At 41.4% G+C, this 20,216-nt stretch overlaps 2 protein-coding genes across 7 annotated transcripts in view; one reads left to right on the forward strand and one right to left on the reverse strand.

Annotated features, from left to right (window-relative positions):
- Window positions 1-1,333, reverse strand: part of LOC149318177 (F-box only protein 36-like) — a 51,108-nt gene extending 49,775 nt beyond the window's left edge. For both annotated transcript variants that reach the window (XM_089509154.1, XM_089509153.1), the window contains exon 1: window positions 940-1,333. In XM_089509154.1, coding sequence (XP_089365280.1) covers window positions 940-1,035 — 96 coding nt within the window. In that variant the 5' untranslated portion in view covers window positions 1,036-1,333. The remainder of the gene's footprint in view (window positions 1-939) is intronic.
- The window catches only part of LOC149318178 (E3 ubiquitin-protein ligase TRIP12), a 140,946-nt gene continuing 122,062 nt past the window's right edge, over window positions 1,333-20,216 (forward strand). For 3 of the 5 annotated variants that reach the window (XM_089509148.1, XM_089509151.1, XM_089509152.1), the window contains exon 1: window positions 1,333-1,810. The gene's annotated coding sequence lies outside the window, so the exon portion shown is untranslated. Of the gene's footprint in view, window positions 1,811-3,048; window positions 3,392-15,467; window positions 15,534-20,216 lie in introns of those variants that run through there. The other 2 variants (XM_089509149.1, XM_089509150.1) reach the window with 2 other exon arrangements.

Genomic DNA, 20,216 nt, shown 5'->3' on the forward strand with positions numbered 1-20,216 from the left:
CCTACATGTAATAATAATAATAATAATAATAATGTGTTGCTTCCTTGTTATGTACCTTCCAGTCGTTTCCAACTTATGGAGACCCTATCATGGGGCTTTCTTGCTAGTTTCTTCAGAGGGAGTGTGCCACTGCCATCCCCAAGGCTGAGAGGGTGTGACTTGCCCAAGGGCAACCAGTGGGTTTACATGGCTAAGCCAGCATATGAACCCTGGCCTCCAGAGTCCTAGTCTAACTGCCTGGCTACCTAGAACCAACTGTACATCTCACTTAACATTGCCTTTACCTTATTTGATCCATACATAGTTGCTTAATTTCAAAATAAAACAACCATAAAATGGAGTCCATAAAGTTGTGCCACAACAAACTACAACTCCCAGAATTCCATAGCACGGAGCCAGGGCAGTTAAAGTGGTGTCAAACTGGATTGTTTTCTGTAATGTGGATGCAGCCAGAGAGAGCTCAAAACACTCTGCAGAAATAATCCAGACTGCTTTAATAATTACCCTGGCTCAACGTTAGGGCATTCTGGGAACCGTAGTCTCTGCCAGAGAGCTCAGGTGCCACAAAAAACTACAGTTCCCAGGATTCCTTAGTTTTTGAGGCAGGGCAGTTAGAAAGAGGTCTTAAAATGGATACTTTCTGCTGTGTGTTTGTGACCTGAGAGAAAGAAAAGGAAAGAAGGAAGGAGGGAAGGAAGGAAGGAGTGTGTGTCCCACTGCACTCACTCGCTCCCTTCCTGGTGACAATGCGTTGGTAGAAGTCCTTGAAGGGGGCCACAAATAAACTACAATTCCCAGCATGCCGTAGCACTGGGCCAGGGCAGTGAAAGAGCGGCCTCAAAATGGATCCTGTCTTCTGCGGCGTGTTCGGGACCTGACCGAAAGAGAAGGAAGGAAGGAAGGCAGGCAGGCAGGCAGGCGCCCCTCCGCCGCACTCACTTCCTTCTTGGTGACGATGAGTTGGTAGAAGTCCTTGCTGGGCGCCGGGGCCTGTCCTCGCGCCTCGAACAGGTTCTCGCTCAGCAGCGACGCCATTTTGGGACGCCGTCCGACCGTCGCCGTGGCAACCAAGAAAAAGGGGCGTGGCTAAGGAAGAGGTCACGGCAGAAGCCCCGCCCCCGGCCCTTAAAGGAGACGTCGCGCTGTTTCCTCCTCGAGTCGACAAACAAAATAAAGCGGCAGAGAGGAAGAGGAGGAGGACAAAAAAGAAGGGAGAGAGGCGGCCTAACCGTCAAAGCGAGGCAGCGTCGCCGTCGGTGGCGACCCCGAGGGGCAGGAAACGCCTGCGCGCACCTCAAGGGTGACGACCCCAGCGGAGGGATCCCTCTCTCCGGTTTCCTCTCTCTCTCTCTCTCTCTCTCTCTGGCCTCTCTTCCAGAGGAGCGGAGGGCCACGGGGATAGAACCGCCGCCGAAGGCTCTGCGGAGGAGGCCGCCGCCGCCGCCGCCGCTGCTACTGCTGCTGGCGACGGAGGGGGCGCAGAGAGAGCGGGGGGCCCCCGGGCCCCTTTGGGGGTAAAGTAGTCCCCGGCCTCCTCCTCCGCCTCTGCGCCGCCGGAAGAAGAAGAAGGAGAAGGAGAGGAGGAGGCAAGGGAACTAGGGAACTAGGAAGGGGACGCGGCGGCGGCGGCGGCGGAGGCAGACGTCGCCCTGGTCGGTGCTGCGGCTCAGCTGATAATTGAAGGGAAGCGGCGCCGGGCGGAAAGGAGACGCAGAAGGAGAAGGAAGGCAGGAAGGAGAAGGAGAAGGAGAAGGAGAAGGGGAGGAGGAAGAAGGACGACGACGACGAGGCCGAGTCGGGACGAAACTAGGTGGGCCTCTGCGAGGGATTGTGGGCCTGGTTTCGCCAAGGGCTTCCTTGGGCTTCTCCTTCTATTGCCAGAACCCCCCCCCCCCTTTTGGGGTTTTTGTTCTCGCTCTTTTTTATGGCGGAGGAGGAGGAGGAGGGGGGGGGCGAGGGAGGCTCTACGGAGGGGCCCCAGGCCTAAGGTAGGCCTCGGGAAGGAAGTGCCTCGGAGAGGGAGGCGGGGGGCTTGTGTCTACTAAGCGAGATAGATAGGTATGTATATGAGTGTCTGTGTGTGTATTGTATGTATATGTGGCGTATGTGTGTGTCTCTGTGTGAACATAGATACACAAATGTCCACTTTTCCCTTTGCTCTGGTGAGCAGTGACCAGGAATACCAGATTAATGGCAGACGAATACATGTCTGTGATACACATACATAGATGTGTGTGTGTCTGGGGGGGGGGTTTGTTGAAGGGGAGAGGCTCCCTCCAAGCAAAGGAAAAGGGGGAAGAGGGTGGGCAAGAGGCCAAGGTGGCAGAAGACAGCCCCGAGGGGGTGCTGGCGGTGGAAAGAAGGGGGTGGTTGTGTGTATTAAAGTGTGTGTTGCGGAGGGGAGGTTGTTGAAGAGGGAGAGGTTGCCCTCCAGGAAAAGGGGGGGGGGGAGAAGGTGGGCTTCAGGAAAGAAGGGGGTTGTGTATTAAGTGTGTGTTTATAGACACACATCCATATGGTGGGGGGGAGGTTGTTGAAGAGAAAAGGGTTCCCTTCCAAGAAAGGGAAAAGTGGGGGGGGGAGAGAAGCCAAGAAGCAGAAGGCTTGGGAAGTAATTGAGGAAGGGGGGTTGTGTATTAAGTGTGTGTGTGTGTGTATATATATTGGGGGGTGGTGGTGATTGTTGTTTCGGAGCCTCCCCTGGAAGAAAAGGGAGCGGGATGGTGGCGAAAGAGAGGCCAAGGTGGCAGAAATGGAGTTGACAAAATGGCCAAGCGGCGCCTGGGAGCCTGCCGTGATTCAGCCCTTCTCCTCCTCCTCCTTCCTCCGTCCCTTCCTCTCCCTTCCCCCGAACCCCAGCCCTCCCTCTCCCTCTCTCTCTCTGTTCAGGGGCTGAACCTGAGCCCCCTGTTTATGGGGAGAAGCCCTGGACCCCAGAAACACCGCCTCCCCCCGCCTTTTGTGGCTCGGGCCTACCCTTAATCCGCTTCCTCCTCCCTCCCTCCCTCCCTCCCTGCCTCCTCCTCCTCTTTCCCGAGATACAAAAGGAAGAGGGTCCTATCCGGCCCTGGCTGGGCTCTGGAGGGCTCCCTTAATTCATAGGTATTTGGGCCTCGATCTCCCTCGGATACATCTGAAAGGGAAAGGAAGAAGACAGCCCTCTCTGCCCAAACAACGGCGACGTCGACAACAATACAAAAAGAGAGAGAGAGAGAGAGAGAGGAGCTAAACGATCGCTTGCCTCCATATTGGCCTGGCTTTTGGGGCCGAGGGAAGGGGAAACAGTAGCCCACTTAGCCTCCCAATTAAAAGGGTTGAAGGGGGAGGATTGGTTGTCAATCGAGACCCTTCCCCCCCCCCCCCCAAACCGGAGCAGATTGTAATTTTAGAGGTAAGATTGTGTTGCTGGTGCCTTCCAGAACAAGCCAGCCTGGCTCCTCCTGCTGCTGCTGCTGCTTGTGTTTGCATAACGCCTGGTATTTAGAGATCCACATATCTCCCCCCCATCTACCTATAAGTGTCTGTCTACCTCTCCTCCTCCTCCTCCTCCTCCTCCCCCCTCAACAGCCTCAGGGCTCTCTGCTGCAGGGAGAGCGTTCAAAGCGATCTCGGGGCTTCTGCCAGCCCTGCAGGCCCAGCTGCCTCTCCGCCTGCCTTGTGTGCAACTTTTTATTGTCCCTTTCCTCCTAAAGGCCAGCCCTGTTGTCGTTGTCGCCCTGGTGGGGTTGTTTCTTCCCTGTCAGGGTTGGTGGGAAGGCTTCAGGGATCTGAGAAAACTTTAGATCAGGGGACAAGGAAACCTTGGGGCGGGGAGAGTGGAAAGTTTTATCAAGGGCTTTAGGGGAAAAAGCAGGCATCCATGTATGGAACAAAGGTCTTGTCTGTATTTCAGAGAGGCCTCAACGTTAGGCCTGTGTCGCATTTTATACAGGGCAAAGAAAGAAAGAAAGAAAGAGGTTGGCCTTAAGTCTTAACCTTTTCGGTCTCTGGCACTCATTCCAGAACTGTTTTTGGTCCCTTTGGTTTCATGGCCGTGTTCTTAATAATGCTGCTTCGGTTTTTCCCCAGTGTAAACTGTCACTTTTGCTTGTTCTTAATCCTTTTCGTCAACGGAGTTATTGTTTTGATACAGGTTTAAAGCCGGGTCTGGTTTTATTTTGACAAAAGTGGTTTCTCCACCTATGTTTCCGTGAAGAGAGCGAATGTCTTTTGTGACAGGAAGGCCTGTCAAAAATTTTAGTAGAGGGTAAAAGGAGTTACTGATTTAGATCCTTTCTAATAAAAGAAGCTTCATAAAATAATCCTTAATGAGGCATTCCCTTCAAAATAATATTTAGTAAAATTCCTTTTCCTGGTGGTATTTATGTTCGGTGGACATAGATGCCATCAGGATTTTCGCCTTTGGAATTGGGGACTGGGAAGGTAAGTTCTGTTGCCATATTGTCCAGCAAAATTGCGTTTCCAATCTTAATTTTATTACTCAGTATTTTGCCTTCATGAATGTATGCCTCTGAGGGATCTCAACCTATATATTCAAGTAATAACTTTCAGAATATTTAAATGACTTGCCTTGTATACTATATGAATTCAGTCTTCCACATTAATTAAGAATGTTCATTTAACACTATCTTTAACAAAAAGAAATGCAGGTGAGTGGTCTCTGTGCTCAGCAGTTCTACATTAAAGCTGCAATTCTGTGCATTGGGAATATGCTCCAGTGGATAGCAGTGGTAGGTACCTCTGTTCTAAGATTATGCTGTTTCCTAAACACAGGTTTTAAAATCTGGGTCTTGCTTTTCTAAAATGTAACAACTTGGTTTCTTAGAAGCTAAGACGATAAAGGGAGTGCATGTGTAAGGATTGTCTATAGCGCAGTCATGGAGTACAAGTCTGATATATGCCAACAGGTGTTAAGCTACTGCACCTTCTAAACCCTTCTCTGCTATTTCCCCCAGTCTCTCCTCTTCTGTGTGTATTAAGCAAAAGAAACTGCAGCTACCCAGAAGCCTGTATACATTAATACAGTACAACATCTTAGTTACTTGGTTAAACTAAGTGTAAGGTCTACATCTTCTAACCATATACAATGTAAACGAAGTGACAGAGGATGGCTAGGACTATGGAAATGCGATACAAGAGTGTAGTAAGAAGGAGAATGCCAGATAAGAAGTCTGGTACACTCAGGATATTTTGAAAACTGTGGAAAGTGAAACAAAGCAGTATTGTTAATCTACAATAAATATACCCCTGGATTTAGTTAATGCTAATCTTACAGGCTTTTGACCTCTCAGACTATCTTGAGTCCCTTGCTACCTTTCAATAGTGAGGTGATGTCTAGGAAGTAGAAAACCTGTTCAACTCCGAATAAATATTTTCCTCTCATGAGCTTTGGCTGGTGGGAGACATGTCTGATAGGGACTAATTGTGCTAGGGAGCAAAGAAGAGGTTCTAAAATGGTTTAAATAGCAGATATATACATAGAATTTCTCCTTTGAACTTAATATAAAAGGATACTCTGAAATGGATGGCACCCACTAAGAATATCAAAGATCAAAGACATGAATGAAGAGGTCATTTTCATTAAAAAAAACCTTGCTATTTCTTCAACAATCTGAATCTGCTTTATGTTAATAGCATATACTTAGCAGATGTCTATATACTTAACCTTAAGAAACAATTAAGTATACTTGTACAACTGTAGTATGCCTGGGGCCTTGAAGCTATGTAGGCTATTGCAGAGAGGGCAATACTTGAGTTCTAAGAATAAATGTGTTTTTACATTACATATAGGCATCTTCAGGACATTCTTTATTTTCTTGTTAAGCTATGTTTCCCAAGAGTCTTTGAAGAAAACCACAAGTTATGCTAAATCTGTGCTAACCTGGTACCCTCTGGATGTGCTGGACTTTCACTCCAATCATCCTCCAGCTGGCATGACTAGTGCCAGATGATTCTAGGAATTGTGGTCCAACACATGGATGCTGCTACATGGAGCGAGGAGAAGACTGAGACATTCAGTTACATATTATAAAACTAACACTTCTTTCACATGTTACTGATGAATTTAATTAAATAAACAATTGAGTAGCTGTATTGTGTTGTGATAGTAATGACAGCAATTTTTTTGAATTAGGCTTACATATAAAAAGCTTTAACCAAATATTGTGTGAATGAACTGAGTGTTGAACCTCAAATACCCATCTTAGAAAAGGTGATGACATACTGGTGGTTACTGATCTAAGAACTTCATTCAGTTTTCTGTATAAGAGGTAGCAGGTTGGTGTCCATAGACTGAATCCATGTAATAATACCTTGTCCTCAGTTAACTCTCCATTCTTACAATCAAGATACAAGAATTTTACTGAGTGTGTCTGTGTTTCATATGAATGCTGGCCTTTCCAGACTGGGCATGAAATAGCAGAGAATTGCTGCAGGCACTTTGTTACTGTAGTTCCTTTGTCTCTAATGGATGACTTCATGCCAACTGAGTATATGTGCTCCATACCCATGAAGTCCATGCCAGCTAAGACTGGATATCTGAGTGGTTAAAAAAGATCATCAGTACTAGTAAATATTTTTAAAATACTGGTAGAACAACAAAAAGTCAGCCATCTGTATCCACGGATTTTTTTATCCACAGATTCAAGCATCCATGGTTTGAAAATATTTTTAAAATGTATACATTCCAAAAAACAAATTGCCATTTTATATAAGGGACACCATTTTACTATGCCATTGTGTATAATGGGACTTGAGCACCCATGGATTTTGTTATCAACAGTGGGTTCTGGAACCAAACCCCAGTGGATACTTGTCCAATGTGTCGCTTTAGGCTGGCTGAAAATGTGATCTTTTATCCTTAATTGAATCCAAGATCCTACACCTAAGTGGTGCGTGTGGAAAGTGTGGCTCATTTGCTGCATATTCCATCCCTCATTATTTTTTAAGACATCATCCACTTTTAATTTTGTTATTTTTATTTTTCCCAGAAATATTTAAAAATTTCCTGAAGGCTCCTAAAGAGCCAGAAAGTATCCAGAAATGACATATCACTTCTGATCAGTGAGAGCATGTAAGTAAAGCTCATTGGAAGGGTGAAAATTGGCATATGGTATCGTTGTCTGCCCTAGTCCTAAGCAGTGGCTTTTGCTATTGATAACCATTTTTAATTCTTAGGGTTTGTGTGTGTGTGTGTGTGTGTGTGTGTGTGGCTGTGTTCTAGGAGAGTTGATTCCTGACATTTTGCCAGCATCTGGGATTGGCATCTTCAGAGAATGCTGGCATGGAAGTGAATGGGGTATGTATACCGTGCAGCCCTTGGTTGAGAGGAAGTGATCTACATGCTAATCTGTGTGTTGGTCTGTTGTTGAATGGAAAGGCCTCAGGGTGTCTAATTAGTGATCCATTGCTTGCTGGGTCTTGATTTTGCTGTTTTTCAGGATTGGTAGCCAAAGTTTGTTTACTTTAAGGATTTCTTTTCTTTTGAAGTTGTCTAGGTCTTTGTGGATGTCAGTGGGTTCCCTGTCCATTCTGGCCTGATAGTTGCTGGCATGATTCAGAATTTCAGTGTTTTCAAATATCATTTTATGCCCAGGGTGGTTTATAATGTGTTCTGCTACTGCTGATTTTTCTGGCTGAGTGTCTCTCATTTTCCTTGATTTGTGTTTGAGCACTGCGTGTGGTGGTCCCTATGTAGACTTCTCTGCATGGTACTGTATGTGGTAAACTCCTGCGGCTGTGGGAGGGTCTCTCCTGTCCTTCACTGGGCATAGCATTTGCTGGATTTTCTTGATCGGTTTGTAGATCTTTTGGAAGTTGTGTTTCCTCACCAGTTTCGCTATTCTGTCTGTGACTCCTTTGATGTATGATAAAAATACCTTCCCTTTGGGCGGTTGTTTGTCTTCACTCCTATGGGTTTTCCTGGGTTAGGCAGCCTTTCTGATGTCTGAGCTGGAGTAACCATTAACTTGTAAAGCCCAGTTAGGTGCTTGAGTTCATCTTCTAGGAAGTGGGGTCCGCAGCTCCTTTTTGTGCAGTTTACCAGTGTTTTTATTGTGCTTCTTTTTTGTCCTGGGTGATGGCTGGAGTGCTTGAGTAGGTGTCCATCCGTGAGTATAGGTTTTCTGTATACTTTTTGGCCCAAACATTGGTTCACTTTGCAGATGACCAGGACATCCAAGAATGGTAATGTTTCTTTTTTTTCTTTTTCCATCGTGAATTGGATGTTCGGGTGGATGCTGTTCAGATGGTTCAGAAACACGGTCAGATCTTCTCTGTGGCTCCAAATGGTAAAAATGTCATCCAATATTAGAACCATGTTGTGGGCTTTTGGGGTGCTGTTTCAGCAGTAGCAGAACATGTTATAAACCATCCTGGGCATAAATTGCTATTTGAAAACACTGAAATTCTGAACCATGCTAGCAGCTGTCAGGTCAGAATGCACAGGGAACCCATTGAAATCCACAAAGACCTAGACAACTTCCAACAGGAAAGAAGAAAACCTTAAAGTAAACAAAACTTGGCTACCAGTCCTGAAAAACACCGAAATCAAGACCGAACAAGTGCAAATGAAAATCATCCAGGATCAGGGTTTTCCCCAGCAGACAATGGATCACTAATTAAATAGACACCCTGAGGCTTTGCCATTCAACAACAGACCAACACACAGATTAACATGTAAATCACTTCGTCTCAACCAAGAGTCACACGGTATATACACCCGACTCACTTCCATGCCAACATTCTCTGGAGATATCAGCCACAGATGCTGGCGAAACATCAGGAAAATATTCCAGAACATGGCCATGTAGCCCAAAAAACCACAAAAAACTATGGATGCCAGCCATGAAAGTCTTCATCTTCACCCTTTTAATTCTGTTTGGAGTTGCTTAAAAATCTACTGTAATTACTTCTGATAAACAAGTCCATGAAAGCTTGGGTCATAATATATTTTATTAGCTTTAAGGAGCTACAAAAATTCATTTTTGGTAAATACAGTTGCTTCACCTTTCTTGCGGACTTGAGGTCTGCTGTCTTGAATATTCATGGAGGAATGACCTCTCTTACTGTCAATGGGATGCGTCCTTGTGGTGTGTGTCTTGTGCACGCTGGCAGGCACGTGCCCCATTCAAGCCTATTGGCTTGAATATCGGTGAGTCTCTGTTTTCATGAGGGGTTTCAGGAACAGATCTCCCACGAAACTGGAGGGCCGACTGTATACTAACATACTTACAGAATTAACCAGTATCTTTTATGCTGGAGTGGTTGGCAAAGGTATGTGAACTGAAGCATTTCCACCTAAACCAGAGAAAGGATGCTTTAATTCCTTGTTTCTGAACGACCTTATACTATTTGGTTAGTGTCAACTGTACTTTTTTTTTTTCTTTTAGTGGTTTGGTTTGGTCAGGAAGCATTATTTTGTTTATTTGTTTACTTGCAATAATGTCACTGCTTCAATCCCTAGGTTATAGACCTAGACTGTAAGTGGAAAAATAGCCTGTATGTGAATCAGCTATTGATACTAGTCTTTCATCTGTTTTGCTGGTCTTTTTGCTTTAATTTAGCCAAATATAACTTGATAAATAAGACACGATAAATACTGATTGTATTTGACCTGAAACCTTAAGAAATCCAAGTATCCATAGATATAGAGCAGGAAATGTTTTAGAGTGGGAGTTAGCTGTCATGTTAAATACATAGGATAAGGTAAGAATTTCCTAATCATATATTTCTTAAGTGGCTATAGATATTGCCTGTTACCTTGTGTGACTGTTCTGTTGCTTAGTGGTACTCCTGGTGACAAAGACCACAATATATGACAATTTACAGTGGGCCAAATGGGACCTAGGGAAAAAAAGGTTAGGGAATTTGAAGTTCTGATGGGGAGATAAATACTGCCTAGGGCATAGGTCATTTTGACTGTATTGGGCCATATAAAGCCTGGAAAAGCCAGCTGATCTGTTGATATGACTCCAGCTATCAATATATATAGTTCTGTACATGAGTATTCTGATGACTTGGCATCACTACTCTTAAGATTAAGTGTCCTTGTGAGATCACATATACCTAACTTCCTAGATCCACCATGAGCATGCATGTCCCTGGAGATGTTGGGAACCAGTAGAATTCTGGATTTCTCTTCAAACATTTTTGTGGGCCTGAACAGACAGGCCATAATAAAGCTGGTTCGGGTCACTTTGGAGGTATACTGTTTAAATGACACACACATCTTAAGATGCCAGAGGCTGTGCCAACGCAGCGTTCCAGTCCTTAGGACTGGAGCGTGGCTTTGACACGGCTTACGGCCTCTTAGAATGCATGCATCATTTAAACAGCATATCTCCAAAGTGACCTGAAGCAGCTTTATTTTGGCCTGCCTGTTAAGGCCCTGTGACTGCTATGGGGATACTGGTTGACCTTGGCTATTGACATAGTCCCTTTCAATGTCCTCTTTTGCCATTTAATTGTTTTAACTTTGTTTTGAAGGATTGAAAAATAATTTGGCTAACAGCGACAGCAAATATGGTATAATATATCACTTGCTGAATATACTTGAACTAACCATGTGTTGGCCTGGCTTTACTGGGCCAAGGTGTCTGCCCCCCACAATTAAATTGCATTTATGATTTAAGGTGTAAACCGCAATCTTTGATCAGTTTCAAGTGATTATTTAAGGTGCTTTGGTTTATCTCGCCTTAGCTGGGCTATTCCTTGAAAGTGTTAACTTGGGTAAGCTTCTAGAGAAAAAGACCTATCCTAATCCTCTGGTTACAACTTTTGATATCTGGCTTAATATTAGGGTGCCACATTGTCTCAAAGCTGTTCAGTCACGGCGGAACAACAGCAAACTAGTTCAGTAATTGCTGAGCTCTTTGACATCCTTATCTAATGTTTCTTTCTTTGAGGCTTCCCTGCATCTTGGGACAGCTGGATAAAATGAGATCTCTCTGTGTGTATGTGCCTTCAAGTTGACTGTCGGTTTACGGCAATCCCATGAATTTCGTAGCTTTCTTCTTCTTATTATTATTATTATTATTTTTGCCAAGAAATAATCAAAGGTGGTTTCCTGCTTCTGAAATACAGCCTACAGCACCTGGTATTTGTTGGTGGTCTCCCATTCAAGTACTAACCAGGGATAACCCTGCTTAATTTCCAAAATCAGACAGGATCTGATGCCTTTAAGGTATTTAGGCCTTCCTAATAATCTGGTTCTTGGTTGGCCTGGCATTGACATTTTAGTAGTGCTTCAGTTGCATCTATTGATATTGTTTTATGCTCAGTCACCTTTATTGTGGGATCGTCACCTGACAGAACCTGGGGCGAGCTGTTCACAAGAAATTTCTGAATCTTATTTGATTTAAAGTACTATTTGATTGCTTTTTATTTACTTCCTACTCAAGATATAATGGGAGACTGGACTAAATTTAGGTCTAAAACACACTGCAGAAATAATCCAATTTGAGCATAGTTACATGAATTATGGTGATCCCCATGAATTTCATAATTTTCTTGGGCAAAGAATAATCTTTTGCCACAGGACATGGAGTGTAGTGCTGGAATTAGGAAAGACATTAAAATGAGTAAAATGAGGATATATGTATAGAATATAGATAAATAATGGGTCGGTGCTGACTTGTGTACACTTTAGATTGACTGGTGTTTTTTTTAGCTATCTGTATTTCAAAATTTGATTTTTTTGTTCTGTTTAGAAACTAAAATATCGAATGTAAATTTGCTATTCCAAAAAAGGTATTTTGTATTCCAGATTTAATATTTAGAGTAGATGATGAGTTTGAACTTAAATTCTCTTGATTTTTGACTAAATAAAGTCAATAAAGATTTTAATGATGAAATAGTATGAACCTATATATGGTAGATATAGATCAATTTATTCTAATGGAAAGATCCTGATAGTCACAAATTCAAAAAGATGAGCCTATAATCTACACAAGTCTACTGAAATAATAAATTCTTCAAGAGATCCTTAAGGTGGTCTAATGTAAAATAACTTTATAGTTGGCTTGAGTGACTATGATATAGATACTCATCTCGCTCTGGACAAGATTGTATTCCTCCTATAGAACCCATTTCTTAGTGTGATCATAGCCCATTTCATAGCGTTACTGTTAAATCCATCTCTCACTTAGATGTCCATGTGCCTTCAGTAGCACAGTGTGCCTTCTATTGCATAAGGCTGGCATACCAGTCATTGCGCTTTCTGAATAGAGCCTGACCTATATCCTGGTAATATCCAGTTGAGATTTAAAGATTATTCAGAAACTTCAGTTGGTTCAAGGTACTCCTGACAGAATATGAGTCGGTCTGGTTGGGTCATGCTGCAAACAAATATACTGTCATCCAATTCTGGGCTTAGGTGAAAGTGCTTGTTATATAGTCTATAAAGCTCAGTGGTTTCTTCTCCAGATGTCTATAGGACTATCTGATCCAAGGTGAATCTTCCTAGTTTTTATATAGCTATCAGAAGCTCCTCTTCGTGTCTGAACCATCAAAAGTTTGGTGGGTGGATGACTAGAAACAGGGTCTTATCAGAAGTGAAGGCTTACCTAATAGGTTGCCTTGTAAGGCATGGAGTGCTGGAATTAGGAAAGGCCTTAAAATGAGTAAAATGAGGATATATCTATAGAATATAGATAAATAATCGGTCAATGCTGACTTGTGTACACTTTAGATTGTCTGGTGATTTTTTTAAAACAGTTATCTATATTTTAAAGTTTGAAATTACCTGCTGCTGATAATTTTATTTCCTATGCACTTAAGTCTGTCATCTGATGGTGCTCTTAGGTGAGTTCTGTGTTTCACATGAACTTTTTTTTGTTATTATTTTTGCCTTTCTTTGAGATGGCCAGGTATAGGGTGGAAAAAGGTTTCTACTAGCTGCTTGCATTGCATTGAAGTTGACCTTTGGAAGAAGTTCTGTTTTCTCTTCTAATCATTTTGAAAATTCCTAAAATAAAAAGGTAAGATAGTTTCTTCAAAAGGTATTGGATCTGCACACTGCAGTTACAAGTCTGCTGAACAAAGAGGTGACGTTTGTTCAATCAGAGTTTTCTTTTGGCTACTGTGAATAATCCTTCATATCAAACAGCCAATGATTATAAAAAAAAACCACAGCCTTCTGTGTAAAGAGGAAATTTCTGTAGTAGGCTGTAATAGGAGAATGTATTTGTATTCTGTGAAGCAATATTTCTTAATACTATGATAATTTACTATAAATTATTTTGAGTTTTGAAAGCATGACTCACTAAAGAACTACATCAGAAATGGGCAAATGCAGTTAGTTTGGTAAGCAACTTTCTGTATCTTGGAGCATTTGATTAGAAAAATGACCAAACAAATACCATAGTAGTAGAGACCAAAAATATACTTCTATATTTGAAAAATATAGCAAGGGGGTGGCCCCTGCAACGTTATGAAAAATGATTAATTATTACTCAGAGGATTCTTGGGGAAGTACCACATATATTCATCTAGGTTTTTGAATCCAAAATTATGGATTTTGATACAACCCGTGGATAAGTTGAGAGTAAAATTTAAGGGTAAATAACAGGATTAAAAGGGTAAAAAGAGAGGTGGGTTAAAATCCAGTTTTCCCAACAAAATAAACAAAATCTCAGAGTTTGAGGAGGGATTAAAGGGGAAGAAATTGCCACCATGGTGGTGTTTCTCTGAAAGAGGTAATCAAGGCTGCCTTTGTCATACACAATGTGCAATGAAACTGATTTTCTCCTTAAGGCTCTCCCCTCTTCCCAGCTTACCCTCTCTGTGATTGCCTTTGCAGTGAGTTGTTGCTGGATTTGCATCTTTCAGTAAAACTTTAGAAATTATATTGACTTGTTGGTAGTTTATATATAGGCATCTAGGATTAAATCAGAAAATTATGTAGCAAAATGCAATTCAGATATTATGGCCACCAGCTTTAATAATAATTGTTCTAAAATTTTGTTCTTTTAAAGCCTATATGGTTTGGTTGAGCTTATATTAATTGAAGGATTTGTTTCTGAATGACATTTCTTATACTGTAAAATGAAGTGATTTAAAGGAAACAACTGAGACAATGTACTGGTTTAACAATGCACAGCTGCCAGTCAACTGTTAAAGCTAAAATGTTTACATTTAAACAAACATTGTTATTCCAGTAAGAGATTTGGGAAGCAGTAATAATAGCCACACTATCTGTTTGTCTATCTATCTGGTTATCTATCTGAATAACCTATTTTTAAAAAACAAAACAAAGTTGTATGTTCTAAGGCGTAGAATAGTGCTGCTTTCAAGGTAGTTAGTAATTCCTTGGTTTCTTAAATATTTGGAAAGGAACAGAAAGCTACAGTCCATTAAAGAACACAATCCTTTTTGGTGGTGATAATTTGCCCCCAGAAATTATCACTACATACTGTAGGAAGATGGAACTTTTCCAACTCTACACAAATAGATAACTTCCTGTGTAGTTCATGAAAAGTTCATACCATGTGCTTGGGGTGTTATGTTGAGTTCACTAAGGTCCAAAACACACTGCAGAAATAATCCACTTTGAGAATGCTTTAACTGCCCTGGCTCAGTGCTAGGTAATTGTGAGAATTGTAGTTTATTGTGACATCAGAACTCTGACAGAAAAGGCTAAATGTCTCACAAAACTACAGTTCCCTGAATTCTCTAGCATTAAGCCAAGGCAGTTAAAGCGGTCTCAGACTGGATTATTTCGGCAGTGTTTTTGGACCAAAGAGTCAGTGATAAAAATGAACATATTTTGATAAAATGATACATCAGCATACTTTCAAGCTGTATATGAAAAGTATATGAATCAGTAATTCATGACCAATATAGACTATTCTCTAGCATTATTTTCATTCCCTGAAGTGGCACCAGTCCATGGCACCCTACACAAGTGTACCACAAAAGAACTGCTTTGCTAGTAGAGAATCAATGTCTAGTTAGCAAAATGGTGGTTGTTTTCTGTGATAGTGATGCCTGGCATTGGCTAGTTAGTAGCTTCTGGATGAAGAATTCATTACCTGATAGGGGATGCTCCAGATCAGCAAGCAAATAAACAGTTACTAGGTTGTTTTTTTGTTCTTAGGATGTATGCATAGACTTTTGTAAATGTGGGATGTGTGATTAGCTAATCCCAAATATATAATAACACATCTCTGATGAGATTGGCTCAGTGAGTTGTCCAGAAGACTTGATGCTGCAACATTTTTGAAACTACAGTAAATGTATTTAGATCTAATCAGTAACAAGAAATCACTGGGAGCCCATGTAAGGGAAGTGTTCCTCCATTTACTATCCAAGTTTGTTGTGGTAGTCATCTTCAAAAAAGTTTCTCCTAGCCATTTCTGACTTTTAATTTTCATCCCCCCTCCCCGTCTTCCAGTTGAAACTGTTAAATGTGATCTGTTACATTGTTGTTGTTGTTTTTTCCAGACCCATTTCTAGTTTTTGGGGGACACCAAACAAAAAATCACATCAGAATAAATGCCTGGAATGACAAGCTCACCTTTCTCCCCATTTTTCAGGTAGTAGCTGCAGTTCTTTTTGTCATAATTGACTCTCTCCAATTTTGATAAATAATGGTTGGATGAGAAGCTGAAATTCTTGGGTACCATAATATATTATAGTATAGTTCTGTGAAATATGTAGCCTTCTCTGTCAGAGCTCTCTGATGCCACAACAAACTACAAATCCCGGAATTCCATAGCATTGAGGCATGGCAGTTAAAGCAGTATCAAACTGCATTATTTCTACAGTTCAGATATGGTCATTCTCCATTTGTGTGAGTGATATTTACACCGGTATGTTTATCTTTTATACTCATTTTGAGCCGTCTTTAATCCCAGGTTAATATGGGTATGAAGCTTTAGCTTCAAACTCTTTAAATCCAGCAGGGATAAAAAACAATTTTTTTAAAGTGGATAACAAAAACAGCGGAATATAATTTAGAATGCTCAGCAGTTGAAAGTCAATGAGTATTTCCTAGGAAGTGCTCAAGTTATTGTAGTACATTTTTCTTGTTCACATGATACTACATACAGTGTGTCCACTGAATCCAATGACATTCCCACTGATAACAGCAGTGGTATGGTAGATCTGTTTCTATGTGTGCTATGCTGTGTTGCATGAACATAGTCTACTGCTTTGACATATTTAGTATTCAAAATTAAACATGTTAGATAAGGTGCCAATTGACTTAAAGCACCACGTTTTTGTAGAAGATATTCCATTTCAAAGCTTTTAGGAAAACGCACATAACTGCTTGTTCAGAGCAAAATAAGTATCCACATTCTTCTCTGGGCTTGTAGGCTATGTGTATATTTCTAATGCAACATCTGTACAGGTTTGTGTTTTGTTTTCCGTTTACAAAAAAATGTTAAGAAAAAAGGTACCCACAACGCCATCACAAACTCTCTCTACAATATATGTATGAGGCAGCAGTGTTGGCATATCTTGGTGGGAAAGGGATTGGCTAAACATGGTTAATGGCCCAGAAAGAAATTTTTATAAGCTCTTGCATATTTTTAGTTTGAAAAGGAATCTGAATAAACACTGCATAGCAAAATGGTGATCTGAATTCATGTTGATAGTATCTTGATACCAGCAGAACTCTTCAGGCATATTGGCAGTGTGTCAAGACTGTGAGATGAGATGCAGAAGCATTTATTTTCAATGCCATTTGATCAATAGGCTGGGGATGATTTATCTCCAAATTGTGAAGCATAGTTAATATGACCTGATGTGAACAAAGATAAGGCTTTTTGTTTTGTTTTCCTTGTATAGTATTTAAGTGGTAAGCTATTGCATTGGGATAGTGACTGCGAATTGTGTGTTAAGAGTCTAAAGAGTGTAAAGAAGACATGGGGGAAACAGACGGGATTGAAAGGACAGCATGAAGTCATCCTTTCTGAAGATGGGTTGGGGCTGTGGCAAGCACACTCTGCAGCCCCAATCCGCCTTGAACCTGGCCAAAAAAGGAGTGGATAAGATCTACTCCTTTTTTGGCTGGGGAAAAGCTGGGTTTGCTGGCTCCGCTGAGGCCCCATAGCAACTTATGATGCTCTGGCGGCATGTGGCATGTAAACACTGTGCTGCTGGAGTGTCATGAAGCTGCTACCCATGTTTGGGCAGCTGCCTGATGTCTAGGTCGCTTCAGTGTGGCCTCGTGACATGCAGAGTCAAAACGCTGTGCTCCAAAGCTGCCTGGACAGTGGCTTTAAAAGGCCATCTGTTTGGGCCCATAGTGTTTCTCAGTTGGGTGCAGAAATTTCCCCTTCATTGGCACAGTACTGAGGGGAGGGTCTTAATGAAGGCAGAAGCAGGGGAGACCAGAATGTTTTTTTTTTGGGGGGGGGGGGTCGGGGTAACAAATAAAATCAAAGTCAGATTATTTTTTGTCACACTGAAATTAAGTTACTTGTGGTAACGAATTGTTCTATAGGATGGGTTGCTGAATAAGCTGTTAGAATTCACTGATTTAATTTTCACTCTATATTTTTCAATCAAATGTAGAAACTGGGGAAAGGAATAACATATCTGTCATGTCTGTGAAAATTTTGGGCTGTCACCTCATTTAAAGTTGATAGGTCATGTAGTTTATTCAGTGGAGCAGGCAAATGTACAAAGAAATAAAATGGTTCTGAGGAATGACAGGCTCATCAGTTTTTAGATGATAGTATGTGTGTATTGTTGTAGGCACTGTGAGATATATTCTTAATTATGCATGGGTTCTATTTGCTTTTTTATTTTCTGAGTATATTAATTCACCATCTTGCTTTTGCAAATAACAGTTTGACTGTCAAACTTACCAATATAATAGCCAAACCTTATTGCCAGAACAAAAATCAGTAGCATTTTTAGAAAAATGCAGTTAACAGAGTGAGCCCTGCTATGTGTAAGAAAACAATGTTTCTTTAAGAGAGTGGTTGCCAAGAACAGACTATAAAACTATAGTATTACACCTGTATATGCAGGATTGGTACCTGCAATTTCACTTACCCATGTCCAAAAAATGTTATTTCTAGACATTTTCTAGGGTCTCCAGCGTGATTCTGTGGTCAACTTCTGCTGGAAGCCATTCTTTCAGTAGGGTTTGCTATTATTTGCACTTTCACATTTCCATGTATGTCCAGGAATGTATCCCACTGTGATACATGGATTGTATTGCACTTTCATTTTAAATTTTCCTTCTGAAAATTTGCCTAACTTAATAGTACATTTTGAGCCAGGTACCTACCGTCTACTGACTGTTTAAATGCTGCTGCTTCAGTAACTATTGTATAATATGAAATAAGTAAAAAAAGCAAAAGCTGGGTTAAAGATGACCTGGGTGAAGTGGTATGACTATATTAGCTGAAAAACAAAACTATTTACAGAAAAACTTTGTTTAATATATTTATAAAATATTTTAAATATATATATATTTATTTTATATATTTATTTTATATAAATTGGACCCAAGGTGGCTCACAAAAGATACTTTAAAAATACAGTTTTAAAAATAAAATTACAAACAACACATCAATATAAAATCATTAAAAACATACTAAGCGAACACACCAGTTGGATGGGTTGTTATTCTTATCACTCCCTGATTGCAGTTACATATTAAAGTCTGCTTCAGAAGAAACGTTTTTGTCTATCAGACAGCAGAGGACAACAGCCAGCCTAGCCTCTTCTGGGAAGGAGTTCTTGTGGGAGCAGCCACTGAAAGAAGGCTCTTTCTCTGGTGTCTTCACCAAGTGAGCCTATGATAGTGGCAAAATCAAGAGAAAGCCCTTCCCCTGAAGATTTTTGGGTTCTGGCAGATCATATGGGGAGACAGGGTCTTTCAAATAGTTTGGACATAAGCTGTATAGGGTGTTATAGGTCATAACCAGCACTTTGAATTGTGCCTGGAAATGAACTGGTAGACAGTGAAACTTTCAACAAGGGAGTTGTCCTTATAACTGGCCCTGATCAATGTTCTGGCCACCGCATTTTGATCCTGTTGAAGTTTTGAAACCGTTTCCAAAGGCATCCCCATCTAGATCATATTACAGTAGTCCAAATGCGAAGTGTCACTATATCATGTGTCACCATAGCCCTGACATCTCAAGGAATGAATGCAAAAGTTTTAGCTGTGCAAATGCACTCCTGGCCAATGCTAAAACCTGGGCATCCAGGCTAAGAGTTGAGTCTAGGAGGCCACCAAAGCTGCAAACCTGAGATTTCAGGGGGATTGCAAAGTCCCTATTCCCTCATTTGCCTTTCAACTGATCAGGATTAAGTTTCAATTTGTTTGTCCTCATCCAATCCATTATTGACAGCAGACATTGGTTCAGTACAGAGACAGCTTCCTTGGAGTTGGGTAGAAAGGAGAGATAGAGTTGACTATCATTTGCATACCAATGACACTGCACCTGAAAACTCGGGATAGCCTCTCCCAACACTTTTAGGTAGATATTAAATAACATGTGGGATAAAACAGAATTCTGTGGGACTCTACAGGCCAATGACCAGGGAGTCAAACAAGAGCCCCCCCAACACCACTTTCTGAGTTCATCCCTCCAAGAAAGACTGGAACCACTGCGTAACAGTACCCCTGAGTCCCATCCCAGGGAGATGGTATTGAAAGCTGCTAAGAGGTCCAGCAGAACCAAGATGGATATACTCCTGTCCAGTTGCATGTCTAGGTCATCCACCAAGGCAATCAAAGCTGTCTCCATCCCATAACCAGGCCTGAAGCCAGACTGAAATGTAACTAGATAATCTACCTCATCCAGAAACTTCTGAGTTCCCATACAAAAAACCATAACAAGGTTTACTTTTTGTAGAGAGATCTTGTAGAACCTTGGAGACTAACTGAAAGAAAGAAATTGGCAACAAGGCTTTCATAGACTTCAGTCTACTTTCTCAGATGCATTTGGTAGGGTGGAAGGTTTACTTTTTTGAGTATTGCCTTGTCATTTGACTGGTAGTGGAAGCATTCATATACCTTAATGTTAAATTCCCATCAATTTCACATCAGCAGTATTTTTTCAATGAACTCAGAGCTACAGATTCTGTCTTAACTGAAACAAAGAACAGGTAGTGTCTCTTCCTGTTTAAAATCCTAAATAGTTTAACACTGCAAGCTTGAAAACAATATTTTTTAAAAGTGTGGTCTTTCTCTCTGCCCTCCCCCCTCCTCCTCCCTGCCTCCCATATTCATATTTATATAAATCTAC

The sequence above is a fragment of the Sceloporus occidentalis genome, unplaced genomic scaffold, assembly GCF_023333645.1.
Source record: "Sceloporus occidentalis isolate IW3139 unplaced genomic scaffold, rSceOcc1.0.p SCAF_2, whole genome shotgun sequence".
NCBI lineage: Eukaryota > Metazoa > Chordata > Lepidosauria > Squamata > Phrynosomatidae > Sceloporus > Sceloporus occidentalis.